A 16,100-nucleotide genomic window follows, 5' to 3' on the forward strand; every position below is an offset into this window, starting at 1 on the left:
CGCACTAATATAATCTGCATGGCAGAGTTGACCAATTTATTGAAGGGAACGCGAACCCAGATTTATCGACCGAGAGCTCTGACACAAATTCATATGCAAAACTAACCCTTGACGGAATAAACTTCACAATCTATGATGAATTTTGGGATATTGATGGCTCGGAGCGCACAGCTTATATTGAAGGAGATGCAGACCTTTAAACGAATGGCTCGCATCGTTTATGATATATACGTTGGGCAATTATAATCACTACGGCTCATTTCCTATATGTTGAAGCTTAAAAAGCTGAGTTCAAGTTGCAAACTTTGAACTTGCTTGCAACGTAACACGTAACCCGAATAAGTACCCGAATCCAGCGGCTCCGAGTTCCCACCGAGCCCGCTGAGACTGCCCGTTGCAAGCATAGTACACTTGTGCGCCGGGACCTCAGAGCGCGGGCCGCGCCGCGGCCGCGGAGAAGACGTGCTCCGTCGCGTGCGCGTAGGTCGATCCCGGGCGGAGCACGGCGGAGGGGAAGTGCGCGTTGTGGAGCGCGTCGGGGAAGAGCTGGGTCTCGAGGCAGAGGCCCGCGTGGCGCCCGTAGCGCGTCCCGCCGCGGCCGGCGACGCCGTCGAGGAAGTTGCCCGTGTAGACCTGGACGCCCGGCTGGTCCGTGGACACGACCATGGCGCGGCCGCTCGCCGGCGCGTAGAGCGCCGCGGCGCGCCGGAGGCCGCCGGGCGCGACGGCGCCGCCGAGCGCCTGCGGTCGCGGGGGGAACGCGGTCGCGGGCCGTCGCGGCGGGGAAAGATTCCCCGGCGCGGGGCCGCGCGTAGTTGTGGTCGTAGCCGGCGCCCCCGTCGGTGTCGTAGAGCGCGTCGCCGAGGCGGCGGCCGGCGGAGAGGTCCATGGCCCCCGCGGCCCGCCGGATCTCGCCCGTCGGGATCGCGCCCTCGCCGACGGGCGTGTAGAACGACGCGTCGACCTGGAGCTCGTGGTCGACGACGGGCGACGCGCCGCCGTCGTTGAGGTTCCAGTAGGCGTGGTTCGTCAGGTTCACGGGCGTCGCCTTGTCCGTCGTCGCGGCGTAGGCCACGCGCAGCGTCCTCGGGTCGGGGAGGCTGTAGGTCACTCGGGCGTCGAGCGTTCCCGGGTAGCCCTCGTCGCCGTCGCCGCTCCGCAGCGCGAGCGTCAGCGCCGTCGCACTCGCGTCGACCACGGTCCAGCGCCGCTTGTCGAAGCCGACGGTTCCGCCGTGGAGGTGGTTCGCGCCGTCGTTCGCCGCGAGCGTATACGTCGCGCCGTCGAGCTCGAAGGCCGCGCCCTTCGTGCGGTTCGCGACGCGGCCGGCGACGCACCCGAAATAGGCGCTCCGCCCGTCGAGGTAGGGCGCGTCGCCCTCGCCCTCGTCGAAGCCCAGGGTCACCTCGCCGAGGGCGCCGTTCCGGTCCGGCGCGAGGACGCTCGACAGCGTCGCGCCGAGGGGCCGCACCGTGACGACGATGCTCGACGCGACGGCGTGGCGCAGCGTGTACGACGCCTGCTGCGTCATCGCCGCCATGGGGGAGATGCTGCCGAGTGCCGGAGACTGCGCACGGCCCAGTGCGGCCGCGCGCGAGCGAGTGGTGATTCTTGCCGCACCTGCGGGCAGGCTATTCTCCGAAGCAGCGGTGCCCACCGTGCACTCGGCTTGCACTTCATGTGCTCATGTTGACGTCGAGAAATTACGAGCTCTCCAAAGCGCGCTCGCGGCCCCGCCCTCCTCGCCGACGTGGCCTCGCGGGCCCTGGCGCGCGCGCCCTCGGGAGCTTCGCGGCGCCGCCGGCTCCGGGCGCGCCCGGCGCGGCCCGGCGCGCGCGCTAGTTCATGTTCGGCATGCACGAACACGAACCTGCGACGAACGAAGCCGTCGACGCGCCGGCCGCGCCCCGCGTCCCCCCCCCCGCGCGCGCCTCGCGGACGCCGGCCGGGGCTGCAGTCGAAGCCGTCGTCGTCGTCGACGACGGGCGGCTGGTCTCTGTTGGTCAGCGCGACCTGCTCGTCGAGCCTGCGCGGGGGGGGAGACGGGGTCGGCGGCCGCGCGCCGCTCGGACGGCGCCCCGGCGGGGCGGGGGGGGGCGGGGGGGGTGCCCCGAGGGGGGGCGCGGCCCGGGGCGCGGCGGCGCGCGGTTTGTCGGTTTTCAGGGGCTTGCCTCCGACGAGGAAGCGGCACTCGGCCTCGTCGATGCCGCTCAGCTCCGCGTACTGTTTGATGACCTCCGTCATGGGCGTCCCCGCCTGGACCTTCATCAATCGCACCTGCGGCGGGCCCGACCTTCCTTCGACGGACGATGGTGTCCGGGGCCGTCGGCGCGTCCGGGAGGCGCCGGCGCGCCACCTCGCCGGTCTCCTTGTCCGTCGCGCGGATCGTGTACGACGGCATGGTCCGCGAGACCCCCGCCCCTTTGGCCCCCGAAGCGTAACTAGCACGCTCTTGTCGGCCGCACAGCCGGGGCTGCCCTCGATTCGGTGGCCCGCGTCTGAATTGTCGAAGATATATCGATGCCGTGCCCTTCAACACGGGCTTAATCGAGGTCCGCGCGCGGCGGCCGCGGCGGCGCCGGCGGCGGGGCCGCGTCGGGGCGCGCCATGGGGAAGGACAGCTTGTAGAAGAAGCGGTCGACGACGGTGCCGCCGGCCGGCGCCGCGCGGTCGCCGCTCCAGTGGTCCGCGACGGCGGCCGCGGGCGCGGGCGGCGGCGGCGCGCGCAGCGCGCCGGCCATGGCGAGGGCGTGGGCGCAGCGCAGGTGCCCCCCGCGCGTCGCGTAGCCCAGCGCCGTGCGGCCGTCGCCGTCGGCCGCGCGGACGTCCGCGCCTCGGCCGACGAGCGCGTCGACGGATTCGCAACACCCGAACCGCGCGGCGTGGACCAGCGCCGTCGCGCCGTCGGCGCCCGCGGCGTCCAAGTCGAGGCCCGGCGCGTGCTCGAGGAGCGCGAGCGCGCAGGCGCCGTGGCCGTAGCGGCAGGCCTTGATGAGCGGCGTCTCGCCGTCCGGGTGCGACCGCGCGCCCGCGTCCGCGCCGCGCGCCGCGAGCGTCGCCGCGGCGTCCGGCAGGTCGTTGACGCAGGCCCAGTGCAGGGGCGCGTAGCCGCCGCCGGGCGCGTCGAGCGCGCCCGCCGCGACGAGGCCCCGGGCCTCGAGCTCGAGCGCCAGGACGACGGCCGCGCGCGACGCGGACCGCGACGCCGCGAGCGCCAGCGGCGCGAAGCCCTGGGCGTTCCGCGCCGTCGCGTCGGCGCCGGCGTCGAGCAGGAGGCGCAGGCAGGGCACGGCGTCCGTCGCCGCCGCCGCGTGGACCTGTGTGGAAATCAACCACCGGTTCGGCACGTCCCGACCAAACTTTCTCGAGCTCGGTCGAATCGACGTCGATTCGGCTGATTTGTAGACGAATCGATTGCTCTCGTCGAGTTCTCGAAGCACGGCCGAAGAGTCTGGTCCAAACCGTTCGATTGCGCGCACATTGAAGTCGGGTTGAAGATTTGAGTTCCACGCGGGCGTGGACGGCCGTGTCGCCGTGGGCATCTCTGACGTCGAGCTTCCGCGCGTCCATCGCCAGAAGCCGCGCGACGTCGGCCGCCGCGGACGCGCGCGTCGCGAAGCGGTGGAGCGCCGTCGACCCCTTGGCGTCGAGCGCGAAGAGCGCGGCGTCCCGGTCCCTCGCGGCGTCCGCGTCCGACCGCTTCGGCTTCGCCTTGGGCGCGCGCGCGACGGCGTTCTGCGGCGCGACGAGCGCGCGGCTGGGCGCGGTCTCGCGGCCGGGCACGGTCTCGCCGCAGCGCTCCGCGGCGAGCGCGAGCGCGGCGGACCGCCGCGCCGCCGCGGCCTCGCGCGCCGCGTCCCGGTCCTCGGCCGGCGCCCGCGCCGCCGCCTCCTGCTCGCTCCGGCGGCGCCGCGCGGACGCGTACTCCTTGTCCTTCGACTTGCGCGCCGGCGGCATGGCCTGTTCACGGCGGCGGCGCGTTCCTACGCGGCACGTCTGGGCTTTCCATTCACCATACTCATTATTTGCCACAACAAGCGCCCCAAAAGTCAATAAAAACAGCCGTGAGCACCGATCGATGGCTCGAATGCGCGTCGTTCTTGCCCTCCTCCTCTGCCGCAGCGCCGACGCCTGGCTGGCGCGCCGCCATCCCGCGCATTGTTGGCAGCGGACCACCGGCGCCCGGCCGCTCCGCGACCAACCTTTACGCGCGACGACGCTGTCCGTCGAGGACAAGCTGGGCACGACGCGCGCGCCGGAGCTCGGCGCCGACGAGGAGCGCCGCGCCGTCGCCGCGCTCCGGTCGGCGGCGCCGTCGCTCAGCGACGCCGAGCTCGCCTGGTTCGCGCGGGACCGCCGCGGCGACGTGGCCGAGGCCGCTCCCAAAGCCGCGGCGTACGTCGCGTGGCGGAGGAACTTCGGGGGCCTCGGGGGCGACCGGGCGGCGCTCCTGGACGCGGCGAGGAGCGAGCGGCGGAAGCGCGTGGGCTACCTCGCGCGCGAGCGCGACGTGCTCGGGCGGCCGGCCGTCGTCGTCGTCGCGCGGCGCCACGACGCGACGCGGCGGTCGCTCGACGCGTCCAAGGCGCTGTGCCTCGCCGTCCTCGAGGACGCCGTCGCGAGCCTCGAGGGCGACGGCGAGCAGTTCCTCGCCGTCGTCGACCTGCGCGACGTCGGCCCGCCCCAGGTCGACATCCGTGTGCAAATCAAATCTTCAACCCGACTTCAATGTGCGCGTATGCGAATGTTTTGACACAAACTCTTCGGCTGGGCTTCGAGAACTCGACGAGAGCGATCGATTCGTCCAAAAATCAGCCGAATCGACTTCGATTTGACCGAGCTAGAGAATTCTCAAGTTTGGCCCCGACGTCCCAGCTCACTGGTTGATTTGCACACAGGTCGACATCCCCTTCGTGCTCTGGCTCGTCCACGCGTTGCGGTCCTACTACCCGAAGCGCCTCGGCCAGGTCGCCCTCGTCGACCCGCCCACGGTGCTCTTCGAGAGCGCCTGGAGCGCCATCAAGCCCGCCGTCGGCCGGCACGCGAAGCTCGTCCGCCTCATCTCCAACGCGGAGCTCCGGCGCGACTACTTCCCCCCGAACCGCGCGCCCCGGGACCTCCTGTAGCTTTAGACGCGGCGGTCGGTGTCGGCTGCGGGTGGCAGGGGGTGGAGGGCCGCGGCGGCGCGCGTTGCAGCCATCGATGCAGTCGGCCGGCGGCTTCAATAATCCGAACTTGCACTTTGCCTCCCGCCTCTGCCTCGCCGTCTTTGCAGCGTCGCCTCTGCCGCGGCGACCTGCGCGCGCGGCCGACGAGCCATGGTGCGTGCCCGCGCCCATTTCGCGCGGTTGGCCGTCGCGCCGCGAAGGCGCGCGCTGTGCCGCGCGCGCGCGCCGCCGCCGACCGCCGCCGGCGCCGCGACGACCCGGCCCGGCGCAGGACTACCATGGGCAGAAGCTCGCGGAGATGATCTACTGCTACCTCATCGTCATCTTCGGGGCGCGCGGCGGCGCCCTCCGACATATCGCCGCGGGAGCAGTCGTTGGCGGCCGCGGCCGGAACCGCGCTCCGAGTAGGTCATCGCGTGGTTCTTCGGGTACTTCGCGCAGGACTTCACGGTCACCTTCGGCGGCTGGGCCGTCGGCCTCGTCATCGCCATGCTCCTCTGCGTGCCCGACTGGCCCATGTTCAACCGGCACCCCGCGCGCGCGCGGCGCGGGACCGCGCTCCGCGCGCGGCGCGCGACGCGCGGACGCGCGCAGGTGCCGTGGCTCGCGTCGATCCCGAGCTCCAAGTCCAAGTCCAAGTCGAAGAAGAAGAAGACCAAGGACGCCAAGGGCGGCGACAAGGCCAAGGCCCAGGCCGGCGGCGGCGCGGACGGGAAGAAGAAGAAGTCCAAGGGCAAGGGCGGCAAGCGATGAGTGCCGGCGGCCGCGCGCGCCGCTCGTAACGTCGGACCCTTCGCGCCCGGGGCGGGATAGTATGCTGGCCCGTGCGGTGAACAGATTCAACTTGGACTTCAACCAAACTTAATTGAGGAGAGATGAGAACCCAAATCCACTGTTGGGCTGCATCCGATGGAGGCGTGCTGCGCGCTGCATCCGGAGGCTGCGGAGCCACCGGTCCATAGCCACCAGGACCATCGCCATCATCATTATCATCAGGTCCTGCACCACCACCACCATCGTCGTTCTCCGTCGGCGCCGCCGGCGCTGCTCGCGGTGTACGACGGCGGCGGCGACGACGTCGGCGCGTACGCGGACATCTCGCCCTCGGCGGCGGGCCCGCGTCGCGAGGCGTCGGAGGCGGCGCTCGAGGCGCGGCTCGCCGCGGTCGAGGCGCGGCTCGAGGCGAAGGCGGCGCCGGCCGACGCGGCCGGCGGCGGCGACGCGGCGCCCCTGGGCCACGGGTACACGTTCCGCGTCCAGACCATGCTGCTCTACGACGCGACGTCGCCGACGCTGCTCCTCCACCTGGGCGCGTGCGTCGCGGTGAAGATGCTGCAGCTCGTCGCGCTGCAGGCGGTCTGGCAGACCATCTTCTTCCCCATGGACTTCCAGCGCCGCGTCGCGGGCGACGACGCCTTCGACGACGGCTACCCCGCCTTCCAGGGCGGCATGCCCTTCCCCGTGGACTACCAGTCCCTCTTCTCGAGGCACAACCACAACGGCGGCGTCGGCGTCGACGGCGTGAACTGGGTCGTCCTCTTCGTGCTCGTCTTCTGCAGGGCAGCAAAAGGGTGCGACATTCCCAACTTCAAAGGCTCCTATCTCGGCCGTTTTCCACTCGTTTCGGCTGATTTTTGGACGAGCGATCATCTCTCGGAACGGTCTCGAAGCGTAGATGCTTTTTCCGGAACGCGCGCGCGCGGAACACTCACGTTGAAGCGACGTTGAATCACCCTTGTGCCGCCCAGGTCTTCTGCTGCTTCTGCGCGACGCTCGCGACGGTGCCGGAGCTCGACAGCGTCAAGGCGGGCTTCCTGCTCCTCGCCGAGCGGGCCCACGCGTGCCTCGTCGACCGGAGCGAACTCAGTGGCGACGTCGCGTTCCGCCTCGCAATGTGCTTCCTCGTCCACCTCCTCCGCGTGACGCTCTTCTGGTATTATTTGGACATCCAGGCCCAGCTCTTCGGCACGACGGACGGGCCCCTCGACCTCCTGCTCAACTCGCTCGCGCTCGGCTTCGTCCTCGAGGTCGACGACGTCATCACCTACGACGGGCCGAGCTCGAACCTCTTCGGCCTCGACCTCTCGGAGCGGCACCGCGCGGAGGCCTCCGAGCGCGGCGCGCGGGTCCGGGCGACGCTCGCGGCCGCCGCGGCCCACGTCCGCGGCGCCGGCGCCCGCGTCCGCGGGGCCTACTTCGCCATCCCGACGGCGTGCACGCTCGCCGTCGGCTCGGCGACCTTCCTCATCTCCTTCAAGATGCAGCGCTACACGACCAACGGCGACTTCGTCACCATCGACGACGACTCGCCCCTCGGCAAGAAGCACCCGCAGCTCACCCACCTCTACAACTGGATGCTCTACGTGGCGCTCGCCGCGATCGTCGTCAACATCCACTCCGTCGCGTTCATCGTCGCCGAGTCCTACGACCGGGCCAAGCACCGACGCGCGGAAATCGCCGTCGCCGTCGGCCGCGCGCTCTTCGACTTCCACTTCTGCGCCCTCTTCCGCGTCTGCGTCGTCCAGTACCTCATCGGCCGGCTTTTCATGTTCAACCAGAGCACGACGACCTTCTCCCTCGACTTCTGGAATACCCTGAACCCCGCGCCCGACCGCGCCAACGGCTCCGACGCATAAGGCCCGGCGATTGAACTAGTTATTGACAGGGACGCGCGCTCGACTGGCGCCCGTCCGGGGAGGGGAGGGAGGCTCGTGTAGGAACAAGAACGATTGAAGTCAAGTTGACGTCGTTCAATCGGGGCAGCCTCGCAATGGGCGACACAAATGATTCGCGATGCAAGCGGCAGAAGCTAGATGACGGCGAGGAGGAGGACGACGATGTCGAGGAGGAGGAGAACGACGACGACGAGCAAGAGGAAGCGGACGACGACGACGACGACGACGACGACGAGGAGGCGCGCCGCGCGCGCGACGAGGCCGTCCGGGCCCTCCGGGAGGCGGCGGCGGCCGCGACGGCCGACGACGCGGCCGCGCTCGCCGCCGACTTGAGGCATCGCTTCGGCGAGGAGCTCTTCGCGTCCATCGACGGCGGCTCCTGCACCGACGCGCTGCTCGACATGATCACGGGCGACCCCGCGCTGCTCAAGTGCGAGACGCCGTCCAACGGCCGGGGCTGGACACCCGTCGAGCTCTGCTGCCGCGCGCGCGGCGCCGCGGCGCGCGACGTCGCGGAGGAGCTCCTCGAGTTCGGCGCGGAGCCGACGGCGCGGGCCTGGGCGCTCGTCGTCGAGGCGCTCGCCTTCGCGGAGGGCGGCGGCGGCGACCTCTTCGCGGCCCTCGCGGCGACGGGCCTGCCGGAGGCCTTCGACGGCGCGCCGGCGCTCGACGTGCTCGCGGCCGCGTGCGGCGACGGCGGGGACGACGCGGGCGACGCGTACTTCGCGGAGGCGGTCTTCCCCGCGTGGCTCGCGGCGAACGCCGCGGTCGTCGCGGGCGGCCGCCACGCGCTCTACCAGGCCGACGGCGCCTTCGCCGCCTACGCGCGGCGGATCGAGTACCCCTTGTAATGATTACGCCTTGCGCTTCTTCTTGGGCTTGGCCGCGCGCCAGTCGCCGTCGTCGTCGTCGTCGTCCGGCGGGCTCGCCTGGTGGTCGAGGAGCGGCGCGGTCGGCCGCGTCGCGCGCTTGGACCGGCGCGCGGGCGGCGGCGGCATCGCGGCGTCGTCCGCCTTGGGCGGCCGGCCGCGCTTCTTCGCCGGCGCCTTCTCCGGCTTGTTTTCGAAGTCGTGGGACGGCTCGCTCGCGAGCGTCCGCGCGGCGTCGTCGAGGAACGCGGCGGCGTCCGCGTCTTCAGAGAGAAAGTGGCGCGGGACGTCGAGGTCCGGCGCCGCGCCGCGCTGCGGCAGGCCCTTGTCGTGGAGCTTGCGGTCGCCGGGCACGTACTCGACGCAGCGGGCGTCGCCGAGGCGGTAGAAGCGCTTGAGGTGGCGCTTCGCGCGCGCGGCGAGCGAGAGCGTCGCGCACGCGGCCAACCGCTCGCTGTCGGGCGCCGCGAGCGCGACCTGCTTGGAGAGCGCGTAGACGACGGAGAGGGGCTCGTCGGCGACGCGGTAGGGCAGCGTCGCGAGGAGCCGCGCGCCCAGCGCCGCGGCGCGGAGCCGCGACGCCGCGGGCGCGCCAGGCTCCGCGCCGACGTCGACGGCGCGGAGCGCGCCGCGGAGGAACTGCGCGCGGCTCTCGGGCCGCGCGCGCGCGCACGTCGCGTAGGCCGCGCCGAGGCTCGCGAGGACGGCGCCGCCGTCGCGCGCGTCGCCGGCGCCGAGCGCCGCGCCGCGCCGCGGCGGCTTCCCCGGGGACCCGGAGGCGCCGAGGCGTTCGGCGCGCCGCGCGTCGAGGGCCAGCAACCGCTCGACGAGCTTGGCCGCGTGGTCGGACGCGCGCGCCGCGGCGACGGCGGCCCGCTTCTCGCGCTTCGCGTTCGCGGCGTCGGACCCCGCCGCGCGGCTCGACGCGAGCGCGGCCGCGAGGACCTCGGCGACGCGGCCGTCGTTGCCGCGCGCCGCCGCGGCGACGTCGACGATCTGCCGCGTCGTCGCGTCGAGCGGCGGCAGCTCTTTCTGGGCGACGTCCTCAAGGATCACGGAGCTCGGCGACACCTTCTCCGGCGCCGCCGCCTCCTCGTCCGCGCCCCGCTCGGCGAACCAGGCGTCGCGGATCACGTCCCCCACCAGATCCTTGACGGTCTGCTCCTCCTTGGGCCGCGACGCCCGGTCCAGCAGCGCCAGCAGCGTCCGCTTGTGGAGCTCGCGGAGCTGCTCGCCGCGGACGGCGAGCGACTTCTCGAGGATGCGCACGACGGCCTTGCGCACGGACACGCCCGCGTCGAGGAGCCGCTCGAGGAGCTCGCCGTGGTAGGCTAAAAGCGTCTCCGGCGCGTCGAGGGCGTGGTTCCCCACGAGGTCCACGGCGGCCGCGCGGACGGAGATGGCCTCGTCGAGGAACCGCGAGAGCACCGCGCGGCGCACGACGGGGTCGCGGAGCAGGGGCGCGTCGCCGCCGCCCCGCTCCCGCGCCACGCCATCCAGCGCCTTCAACGCGCGGCAGCGCACGGCGGCGCCGTCGTGGCCGAGGAGCGCCGCGACCTGGTGCGTCAGCTGCACGCGCGCGTCGCCGAGCCGCGACCGGTTCGCGACGGCCACGCAGCAGCCGGCGAGGGCGTCGCGGGGCAGGACGACGTCCCAGTCGCCGCGGCGCATCATGAGCGCGCTCCGCCCCGCGAACTGGCCCGCGAGGTGCGCGCGGAGCGCCTCCGCGTCCGCGGGGAGCTCGCCGAACCACTTGGCGACGGCGAACTTGCGCGCGACGGCGGCCCAGCGCTCGCTCTTCCGCTCCTCGAGGCCGTTGAGCACGAGCTGCTGGAGCGCCACGGTCTGCTCGAGGGGCGCGGCGTCGCCCGCGAGCGCGCACGCGCCCGCCTCTCCGCCGAACGTCGCGCCCGCGGGGAGCGCGGACGCGCCCGCCTCGGCCTCGCGGCGCCGGAGCGCCGTGAGCGCCGCGGCGACGCGGGCGACCACATCCACGAGGAAGCAGACGGCGCCCTCGGGCCGCTTCGCCCGCAGCTCCGCGGACGCCGCGGACGCCAGGGCGCGGAGCACCGTCTCCGCCGCGGGCCACTCCGCGGAGGGCAGCGCCGCGGCCGCGTCGTCGCAGAGCGCGAGGGCGCGCGACCGCCACTCGTTTGCGTTGTCGCCGCCCTGCTCGCCGGCGGCGCCCGCGCGCTCGAGGAGGCCCCGCGCGAGCCGCGCGGCGACGCGGTCGCCCGCGGCGGCCGACGGCGGCGCGTCCGGGTCGCCGCCCGCGTCGTCGTCGGCGCCGACGGCGCCCTGGACGGCGACGAGGCACCAGGCGCTCGCCCAGGCGACGCGGGCGCCGCCCGGGGCCGACCCGCCGTCGAGGCGGAACGCGGCGGTTCCGCCCTTGCGCTTCCGCGGCGCGTCGCCCGCGGCCGCGGCGTGGTCGAACCAGTCCTCGACGAGGGCCCCGCGGTGGCCCGCGTAGGCGCCGAAGACCTCGCCGACGACGCCGAGGGCGCCGCGCCGCGCGCCCTCGGCCTCGTCCGTCGCGGCGTCGACGCGGAGCGCGGCGAACGCGGCGCCGCAGAGCGCCGCGACGGCCGCGTCCTCGAGCGCCCGGGCGCGCGCGAGGGCCCCGGCCCAGCCGAAGCACTCCTCGAGCTTGACGAGCGCGCCCGGTTCCGGGGGGGCGGCACCGGCGTCGCGCGGCGCCGCGGCCGCCGCCGCCGCGCGCCGCACGAGGCCGCAGCACGCGCCCGCGCGCTCCGCCCCGAGTCCGCAGCACGCCGCCCCGCGAGCGAGTGTCAACGCGCAGGCCTCGAGCGCGACGGCGTCGACGCCCGCGCCGGCGTCGACGCCCGCGCCGGCGTAGCCCGCAGAAACCAGCGGATCAATCAGGGCGAAGGCGCGGGATTCGGCGGAAGCGTCGACCGCGGAATCGAGCGAGAGCGCTCGGTAGAGCTCCACGACGTCGGACACGTCGAGAGCCTCCTTGGCCTCGAGGTCGTCGAGGACCTTGAGCAGGTCGCCGCCCTCCTCAGCTGGCGCGGCCGTCTCGACGAGGCGACTGCTTCTGCGCGGCATCGTATGAGTGCGGCGCGGCGCCGTCGTGCCTTCTTTTCGTCGCGTTTGGTCTTGCGCTTTTGAGCACTCCTTGCTCGCGCGTGGCGAGGCGAGTTCGGTGCAGATGTGCTGGCCTACGGGGCCAGAAGATAGCAGGCTGGGCTTTTTGGCGGGAGACCTCGATGCGCGCGTCGAGTTGGCTCTCGTTTGGATGGTTCAAGGAGAAGGTCAACTTTGTCGCCGCGCAATCATGGACGGCCCCGCCGCCCCGTTTAAGCGCAAATACCTTATCCAAGCATCGACCCCCGCTCAACAACCCATCGCCGCGAGCGTCGCGCAGAGCTCGGCGTCGCCCCAGGCCGCCGCGGCCGCGGACCGTGACCTCGAGCGTCGCGNGGCGCGGTCAAAAATCCATCGCCGCGAGCTTCGCGCAGAGCTCGGCGTCGTCAGGTCGCCGCGCGCGCGCCGCGCGTCCGCGGCGGCCGTCGCGCCGGACGTCGCGGCCGCGGCGCGCGCCGCGGCGCGCTCCGCGGCGACGCCACAGGCGGTGACGACGCGGCGCCGCGCGTCGTCGACGCGGTCCCGGAGGAAAGGCGCCGCGCCGCAGTCCGCGGCGTCGAGCGAGGCGACGACCGCGCGGAGGCCGTCCGCGGCGTCCGCGGCGTCGAGGGCGCTGCCCCCGACGGCGTCGCAGGCGGCGACGACGGGCGCGACGACGGCCTCGAGCCGCGCGCAGGCGCCGCGGAGCGCGTCGAGCGCCCGCCAGCGCGCGCGCGCGGCGCGCAGCGAGCCGCCGGGCGCGGCCTCGCGCGCGTCGTCGTCGAGGCCGACGGCGTCGACGTCGTCGCGCAGGTCCCGCGCGAGCGCGAGGACCTCGGCGACGGACGCCGGCTCCGGCGCGGCGAGCACCCTGTCCGCGACTTCGGCCGCCGCCGCCGCGGTCGCTTCGTAGGCCTTCCGCCGCTTCGCCTCCTGGGCCCGCTTGAGCTCGGCGACGAGATCGACGGCGACGGCCGGCCGCGCCGGGCGCTTCGCCGGCGGGGGCGGGGGGTCGCGGCGGCCGGCGGCGGGCGCGCCCGGACGCGATTCCGCCAACAGCGCCTCGAGGCGGCCGAGGACGGCTGCGGCGCGGTCCGCCGCCGCGCAGGCCTCGAGGTCGCCGACGTGGACCCGCGTCCAGCCGTCGTCGTCGGTGCTGCGCACGTCGACGCGCCGCAGGCCCGCGGAGAAGAGCGCGGCGTCCGCGGATCGCCAGCCCATGCCCGCGCCGCGTCTCGCGCGGCCGCCGACGGCCCCCGGCCAGTCCGCCGGCGCGGCGAGGAGCGTCGCCTTGCGCGGGCCGCCGTCGCCGCCCCGGGGCGCGCGGCCCAGGGCCCCGGCGAGCGCGCCGCGGGCGAAGGCGGGCACGGCGACGCGCGCGGCGCGCACGGGCTCGCAGCGCCAGAGCAGGAGCAGGCCGTCGCGGCCCCGCCGGAGCGCGCCGGCCGCCGCGTCGACGGCGGCCGGGCGGTCGTCGGCGAGCCAGGCGTCGGGCACCCAGCGGCGCAGCATCGCGACGAAGGCGCGGGGAGAGTGCGGCCGCGCGGCTCCGCACCGCGCTAAAGAAATTGTTCGGAGATTAACGGCACCATGATGGTTCAAGCAACCAGTTTTCATATGAAGGCGAGCCAACCGTGACGACGATGGCGCCGCGGCACTTCCTCGACTTCGCGTTCAACGCGGGCGGCATGGGCAACAGCCTCTGCACCGTCGTCGCCGGCCTGCTCCTCGCGTCGACGCTCGACGTGTCCCTCGTCATGGACCGGCACCACGCGAGCAGCGACCAGTCGATCACGCGCCTGCTGGGCATGGACCGGGGCGACGCCTGCGGCGAAGCCTGCGGCGCGGGCCGCGTCGCGCCCGCGGCCTGCGCCGCGGGCCTCGCGCGCGCGAGGCTCGACTTCCGGTCGGGGTCGAAGACGTGCCGGAACCTCGCGGGCGCGGGCAGCCCCCAGTTCCTCGACCAGGCCAAGGTCGAGGCCTGGCGGTCGCGGCTCGCGGGCGAGCCGGCGGGCCTCCTGCTCGAGCTCAAGGGCGAGGGCAAGGACGGCTGCAACCTCTGCACGCACGCGCACCCGCGCGTCGCCGAGTTCCTGAGAGCGCGGCGCTTCGCGTTCCACCCGCGCCTCGACGGCCCCGCGATCTGCGGCGACGTGCCCAGGGCCTCGCTGCCGCCGGGGACGCTGACCGTGGGCATCCACGTGCGCCGCGGCGACTGCCCGAAGTGGCGCTACGTCGGCTGGGACGTGTACCGGGCCGTGCTCGCGGAGCTCCGCGCGGCGCTCCAGCGGGCGGCGCCGGGCAGCGCGCGCGCGAAATACACGTCCATTTTCGCCTGCGTCGTCACCGAGGACCCCAACGCCCTCGCGGCCGAGCTCAAGGGCGCGCCGTCGCCCCCGGGCGTCACCGTGAAGGTCAAGGCGCCGCGCGCGCCGCCGCGGTCGCCGGGCCGCCGGCCGCCGCAACACCGCGCGGCGCCGCGGAAGAAGCGCGGGCCCCACCGGCGCCTCGCGTCGCAGCACTCCAACGGGCGCCAGTTCGACGACTTCCTCGAGCTCTCCGACGACTTCGACGTCGTCGTCGACTCGCTGTCGAGCTTCGTCTACTTCGCGGCGCTCTACGCGCGGGGGCTCAAGCTCATGCTCACCTGGACCATGCCCTACGCGCACCTGGGCTGCGCGCTGCCCGTGAAATGGCGCCGGCCGGCGAACCGCGGCGGCAAGTGGACGTACCCGAGGGCTTCGGGCCCGCTCCTCGACGCGGCGGACCTCGCCGGCGCCCTCGAGACGTACGCCGCCGGCGGGCGCAACGGCTCCTGCTACGCCCTCGACGAGGCCGCCATGGCGCCCTACGTGAACCCCGCGGCCGGCGCGCCGCGGCCGCCGGGATGGCCGCTCGAGTACGCGGAGCCCGCGCCCGGCGCGCCCGTCGTCGGCGTGCCCCTCCGGCCCACGACGGCGGGCGGCGCGAACGTATCCGCGCCGCGCGCGACGCCCTGGACCGCGTGGCCCCCAGGCGCGTGCGTGAAGTAAATGTAGCATCACCTTGAAGGCAATCAGGCTTCAACCAAGGGTCCGCTAATGGGCCTGTGAGCCATTCGAAGCATGACGCAGCGTCCGATGGCAGAGACGCAAAGAGTTCCGACCCGGTCGTTCCGTAGGCATGGAGATCTCACCGGCCGCCGTGGCCTGCGCCGTCGCGCTGGGCCTCGTCGCGGCGCTGGCGCTCGTGCAGTCGCGGAAGCGGAAGACGATCCCGCAGCTGCCCGACGACCTCGACAAAGAGGACTGAGCATGCGGGCGCTGCTCCCGCTCGCGGCCTATGCGGCGGCGCAGGCCGCGCCGCGCTACACGCTGCGCGTCAGCTACGACGGCAAAGAGAAGGCGCTCGTGTTGTACCCCGGCGTCGAGCCCGCCGACGCCGCCGCGGCGTTCGTCTTCGACCACGCGCCGCGCGACGCGGCCGCGTCCTTCGAGTCCATCGTCGACCACCTCTGCGGCCGCTTCGCCTGCGCGCGGCGGACGGCGCGCGACGTCTTGTTCCCGCTGGACCTGACGCTGCCGGGATCGGGCCGGCGCGCGCGCATGCACGTGCACGACGGCGACGAGCCGCGCGCGCTCGCGGAAGCCGTCGCGGCGCGCCACGGCTTCCTCGGCGATCGGCTCCAGGCGGACGTCGAGCGGACGGTGCGAGCCGAGCTCGACAAGCGGAACCGGCGCCGCTACGACAGCGAGGACCCCTTCGTCGTCCTCGGCGTGCCGCGCGACGCCGAGGTGTCGGCCATCAAGCGCGCCTACCGCGAGCTTTCGAAGGCGCACCATCCGGACCGCGGCGGCGACGAGGCCGTCTTCGTCAAGGTCGCGCGCGCCTACGAGGCCGTCGGCGACGACGACGCAAAGCGCCGCTTCCTCGAGGCGGAGGAGCTCAAGCGGCGTCCGCCGCCGCCCCCGTCGGGCTTCAACCTCGTCATCCAGCCGGGGACCGTGTTCTACTTCCGGTTTTGAGGGGATGCGCGTCTATATTTAAACGCGCTCGTTCCAGAAGTCCAAGATGAGCTTGAACACCTCGTCGGGCAGAAGCGTCCCCGCGGCGCTACTGGCGACGCGGCGCGCACGCGTCCGCGCGCGTCCGGCGTTGGGGATGGGCGGAGCTCCGAAGAGGCGCAGCAGATTCGCCGGCGCCGTCGCGCGGCCGGCCAGGGAGAGGTAGCGTAGCGCGAGGAGCTGCACGACGGGTTCGCGCAGGTAGCCCTTCCATGACCCAGCTGTGCTCACCTGCCTGAGAAGGCGCAAATGACA

At 73.4% G+C, this 16,100-nt stretch overlaps 6 protein-coding genes across 6 annotated transcripts; 3 read left to right on the forward strand and 3 right to left on the reverse strand.

Annotated features, from left to right (window-relative positions):
• Positions 1–426: 426 nt before the first annotated feature.
• AURANDRAFT_25849 (hypothetical protein) lies at positions 427–1,531 on the reverse strand (the record flags this gene model as incomplete). The annotated part of the gene is given in 2 exon segments (XM_009038451.1): positions 427–741; positions 761–1,531. 2 exon segments carry the CDS (start codon positions 1,529–1,531, stop codon positions 427–429), a joined length of 1,086 nt encoding a protein of 361 aa, XP_009036699.1.
• Positions 1,532–2,543: 1,012 nt separating this feature from the next.
• Positions 2,544–3,957, reverse strand: AURANDRAFT_63987 (hypothetical protein; the record flags this gene model as incomplete). Its single annotated transcript, XM_009038450.1, has 2 exons — positions 2,544–3,317; positions 3,550–3,957. 2 exons carry the CDS (start codon positions 3,955–3,957, stop codon positions 2,544–2,546), a joined length of 1,182 nt encoding a protein of 393 aa, XP_009036698.1.
• Positions 3,958–5,436: 1,479 nt separating this feature from the next.
• Positions 5,437–5,702, forward strand: AURANDRAFT_17929 (hypothetical protein; the record flags this gene model as incomplete). Its single annotated transcript, XM_009038358.1, has 2 exons — positions 5,437–5,538; positions 5,577–5,702. Coding segments are annotated over 2 exons (228 nt in total), but the record flags the coding sequence as incomplete, so codon positions are not given.
• A 312-nt stretch (positions 5,703–6,014) lies between these two features.
• Positions 6,015–7,813, forward strand: AURANDRAFT_71584 (hypothetical protein; the record flags this gene model as incomplete). Its single annotated transcript, XM_009038359.1, has 3 exons — positions 6,015–6,122; positions 6,165–6,788; positions 6,917–7,813. Coding segments are annotated over 3 exons (1,599 nt in total), but the record flags the coding sequence as incomplete, so codon positions are not given.
• An 884-nt stretch (positions 7,814–8,697) lies between these two features.
• Positions 8,698–11,784, reverse strand: AURANDRAFT_63990 (hypothetical protein; the record flags this gene model as incomplete). Its single annotated transcript, XM_009038449.1, has 1 exon — positions 8,698–11,784. The coding sequence occupies one exon, from the start codon at positions 11,782–11,784 to the stop codon at positions 8,698–8,700; it is 3,087 nt and encodes a 1,028-aa protein (XP_009036697.1).
• Positions 11,785–15,515: 3,731 nt separating this feature from the next.
• AURANDRAFT_17914 (hypothetical protein) lies at positions 15,516–15,716 on the forward strand (the record flags this gene model as incomplete). Its single annotated transcript, XM_009038360.1, has 1 exon — positions 15,516–15,716. A coding segment is annotated over one exon (201 nt), but the record flags the coding sequence as incomplete, so codon positions are not given.
• Positions 15,717–16,100: the final 384 nt, after the last annotated feature.

Source organism: Aureococcus anophagefferens, assembly GCF_000186865.1.
Source record: "Aureococcus anophagefferens unplaced genomic scaffold AURANscaffold_8, whole genome shotgun sequence".
Classification (NCBI taxonomy): Eukaryota; class Pelagophyceae; order Pelagomonadales; family Pelagomonadaceae; genus Aureococcus; species Aureococcus anophagefferens.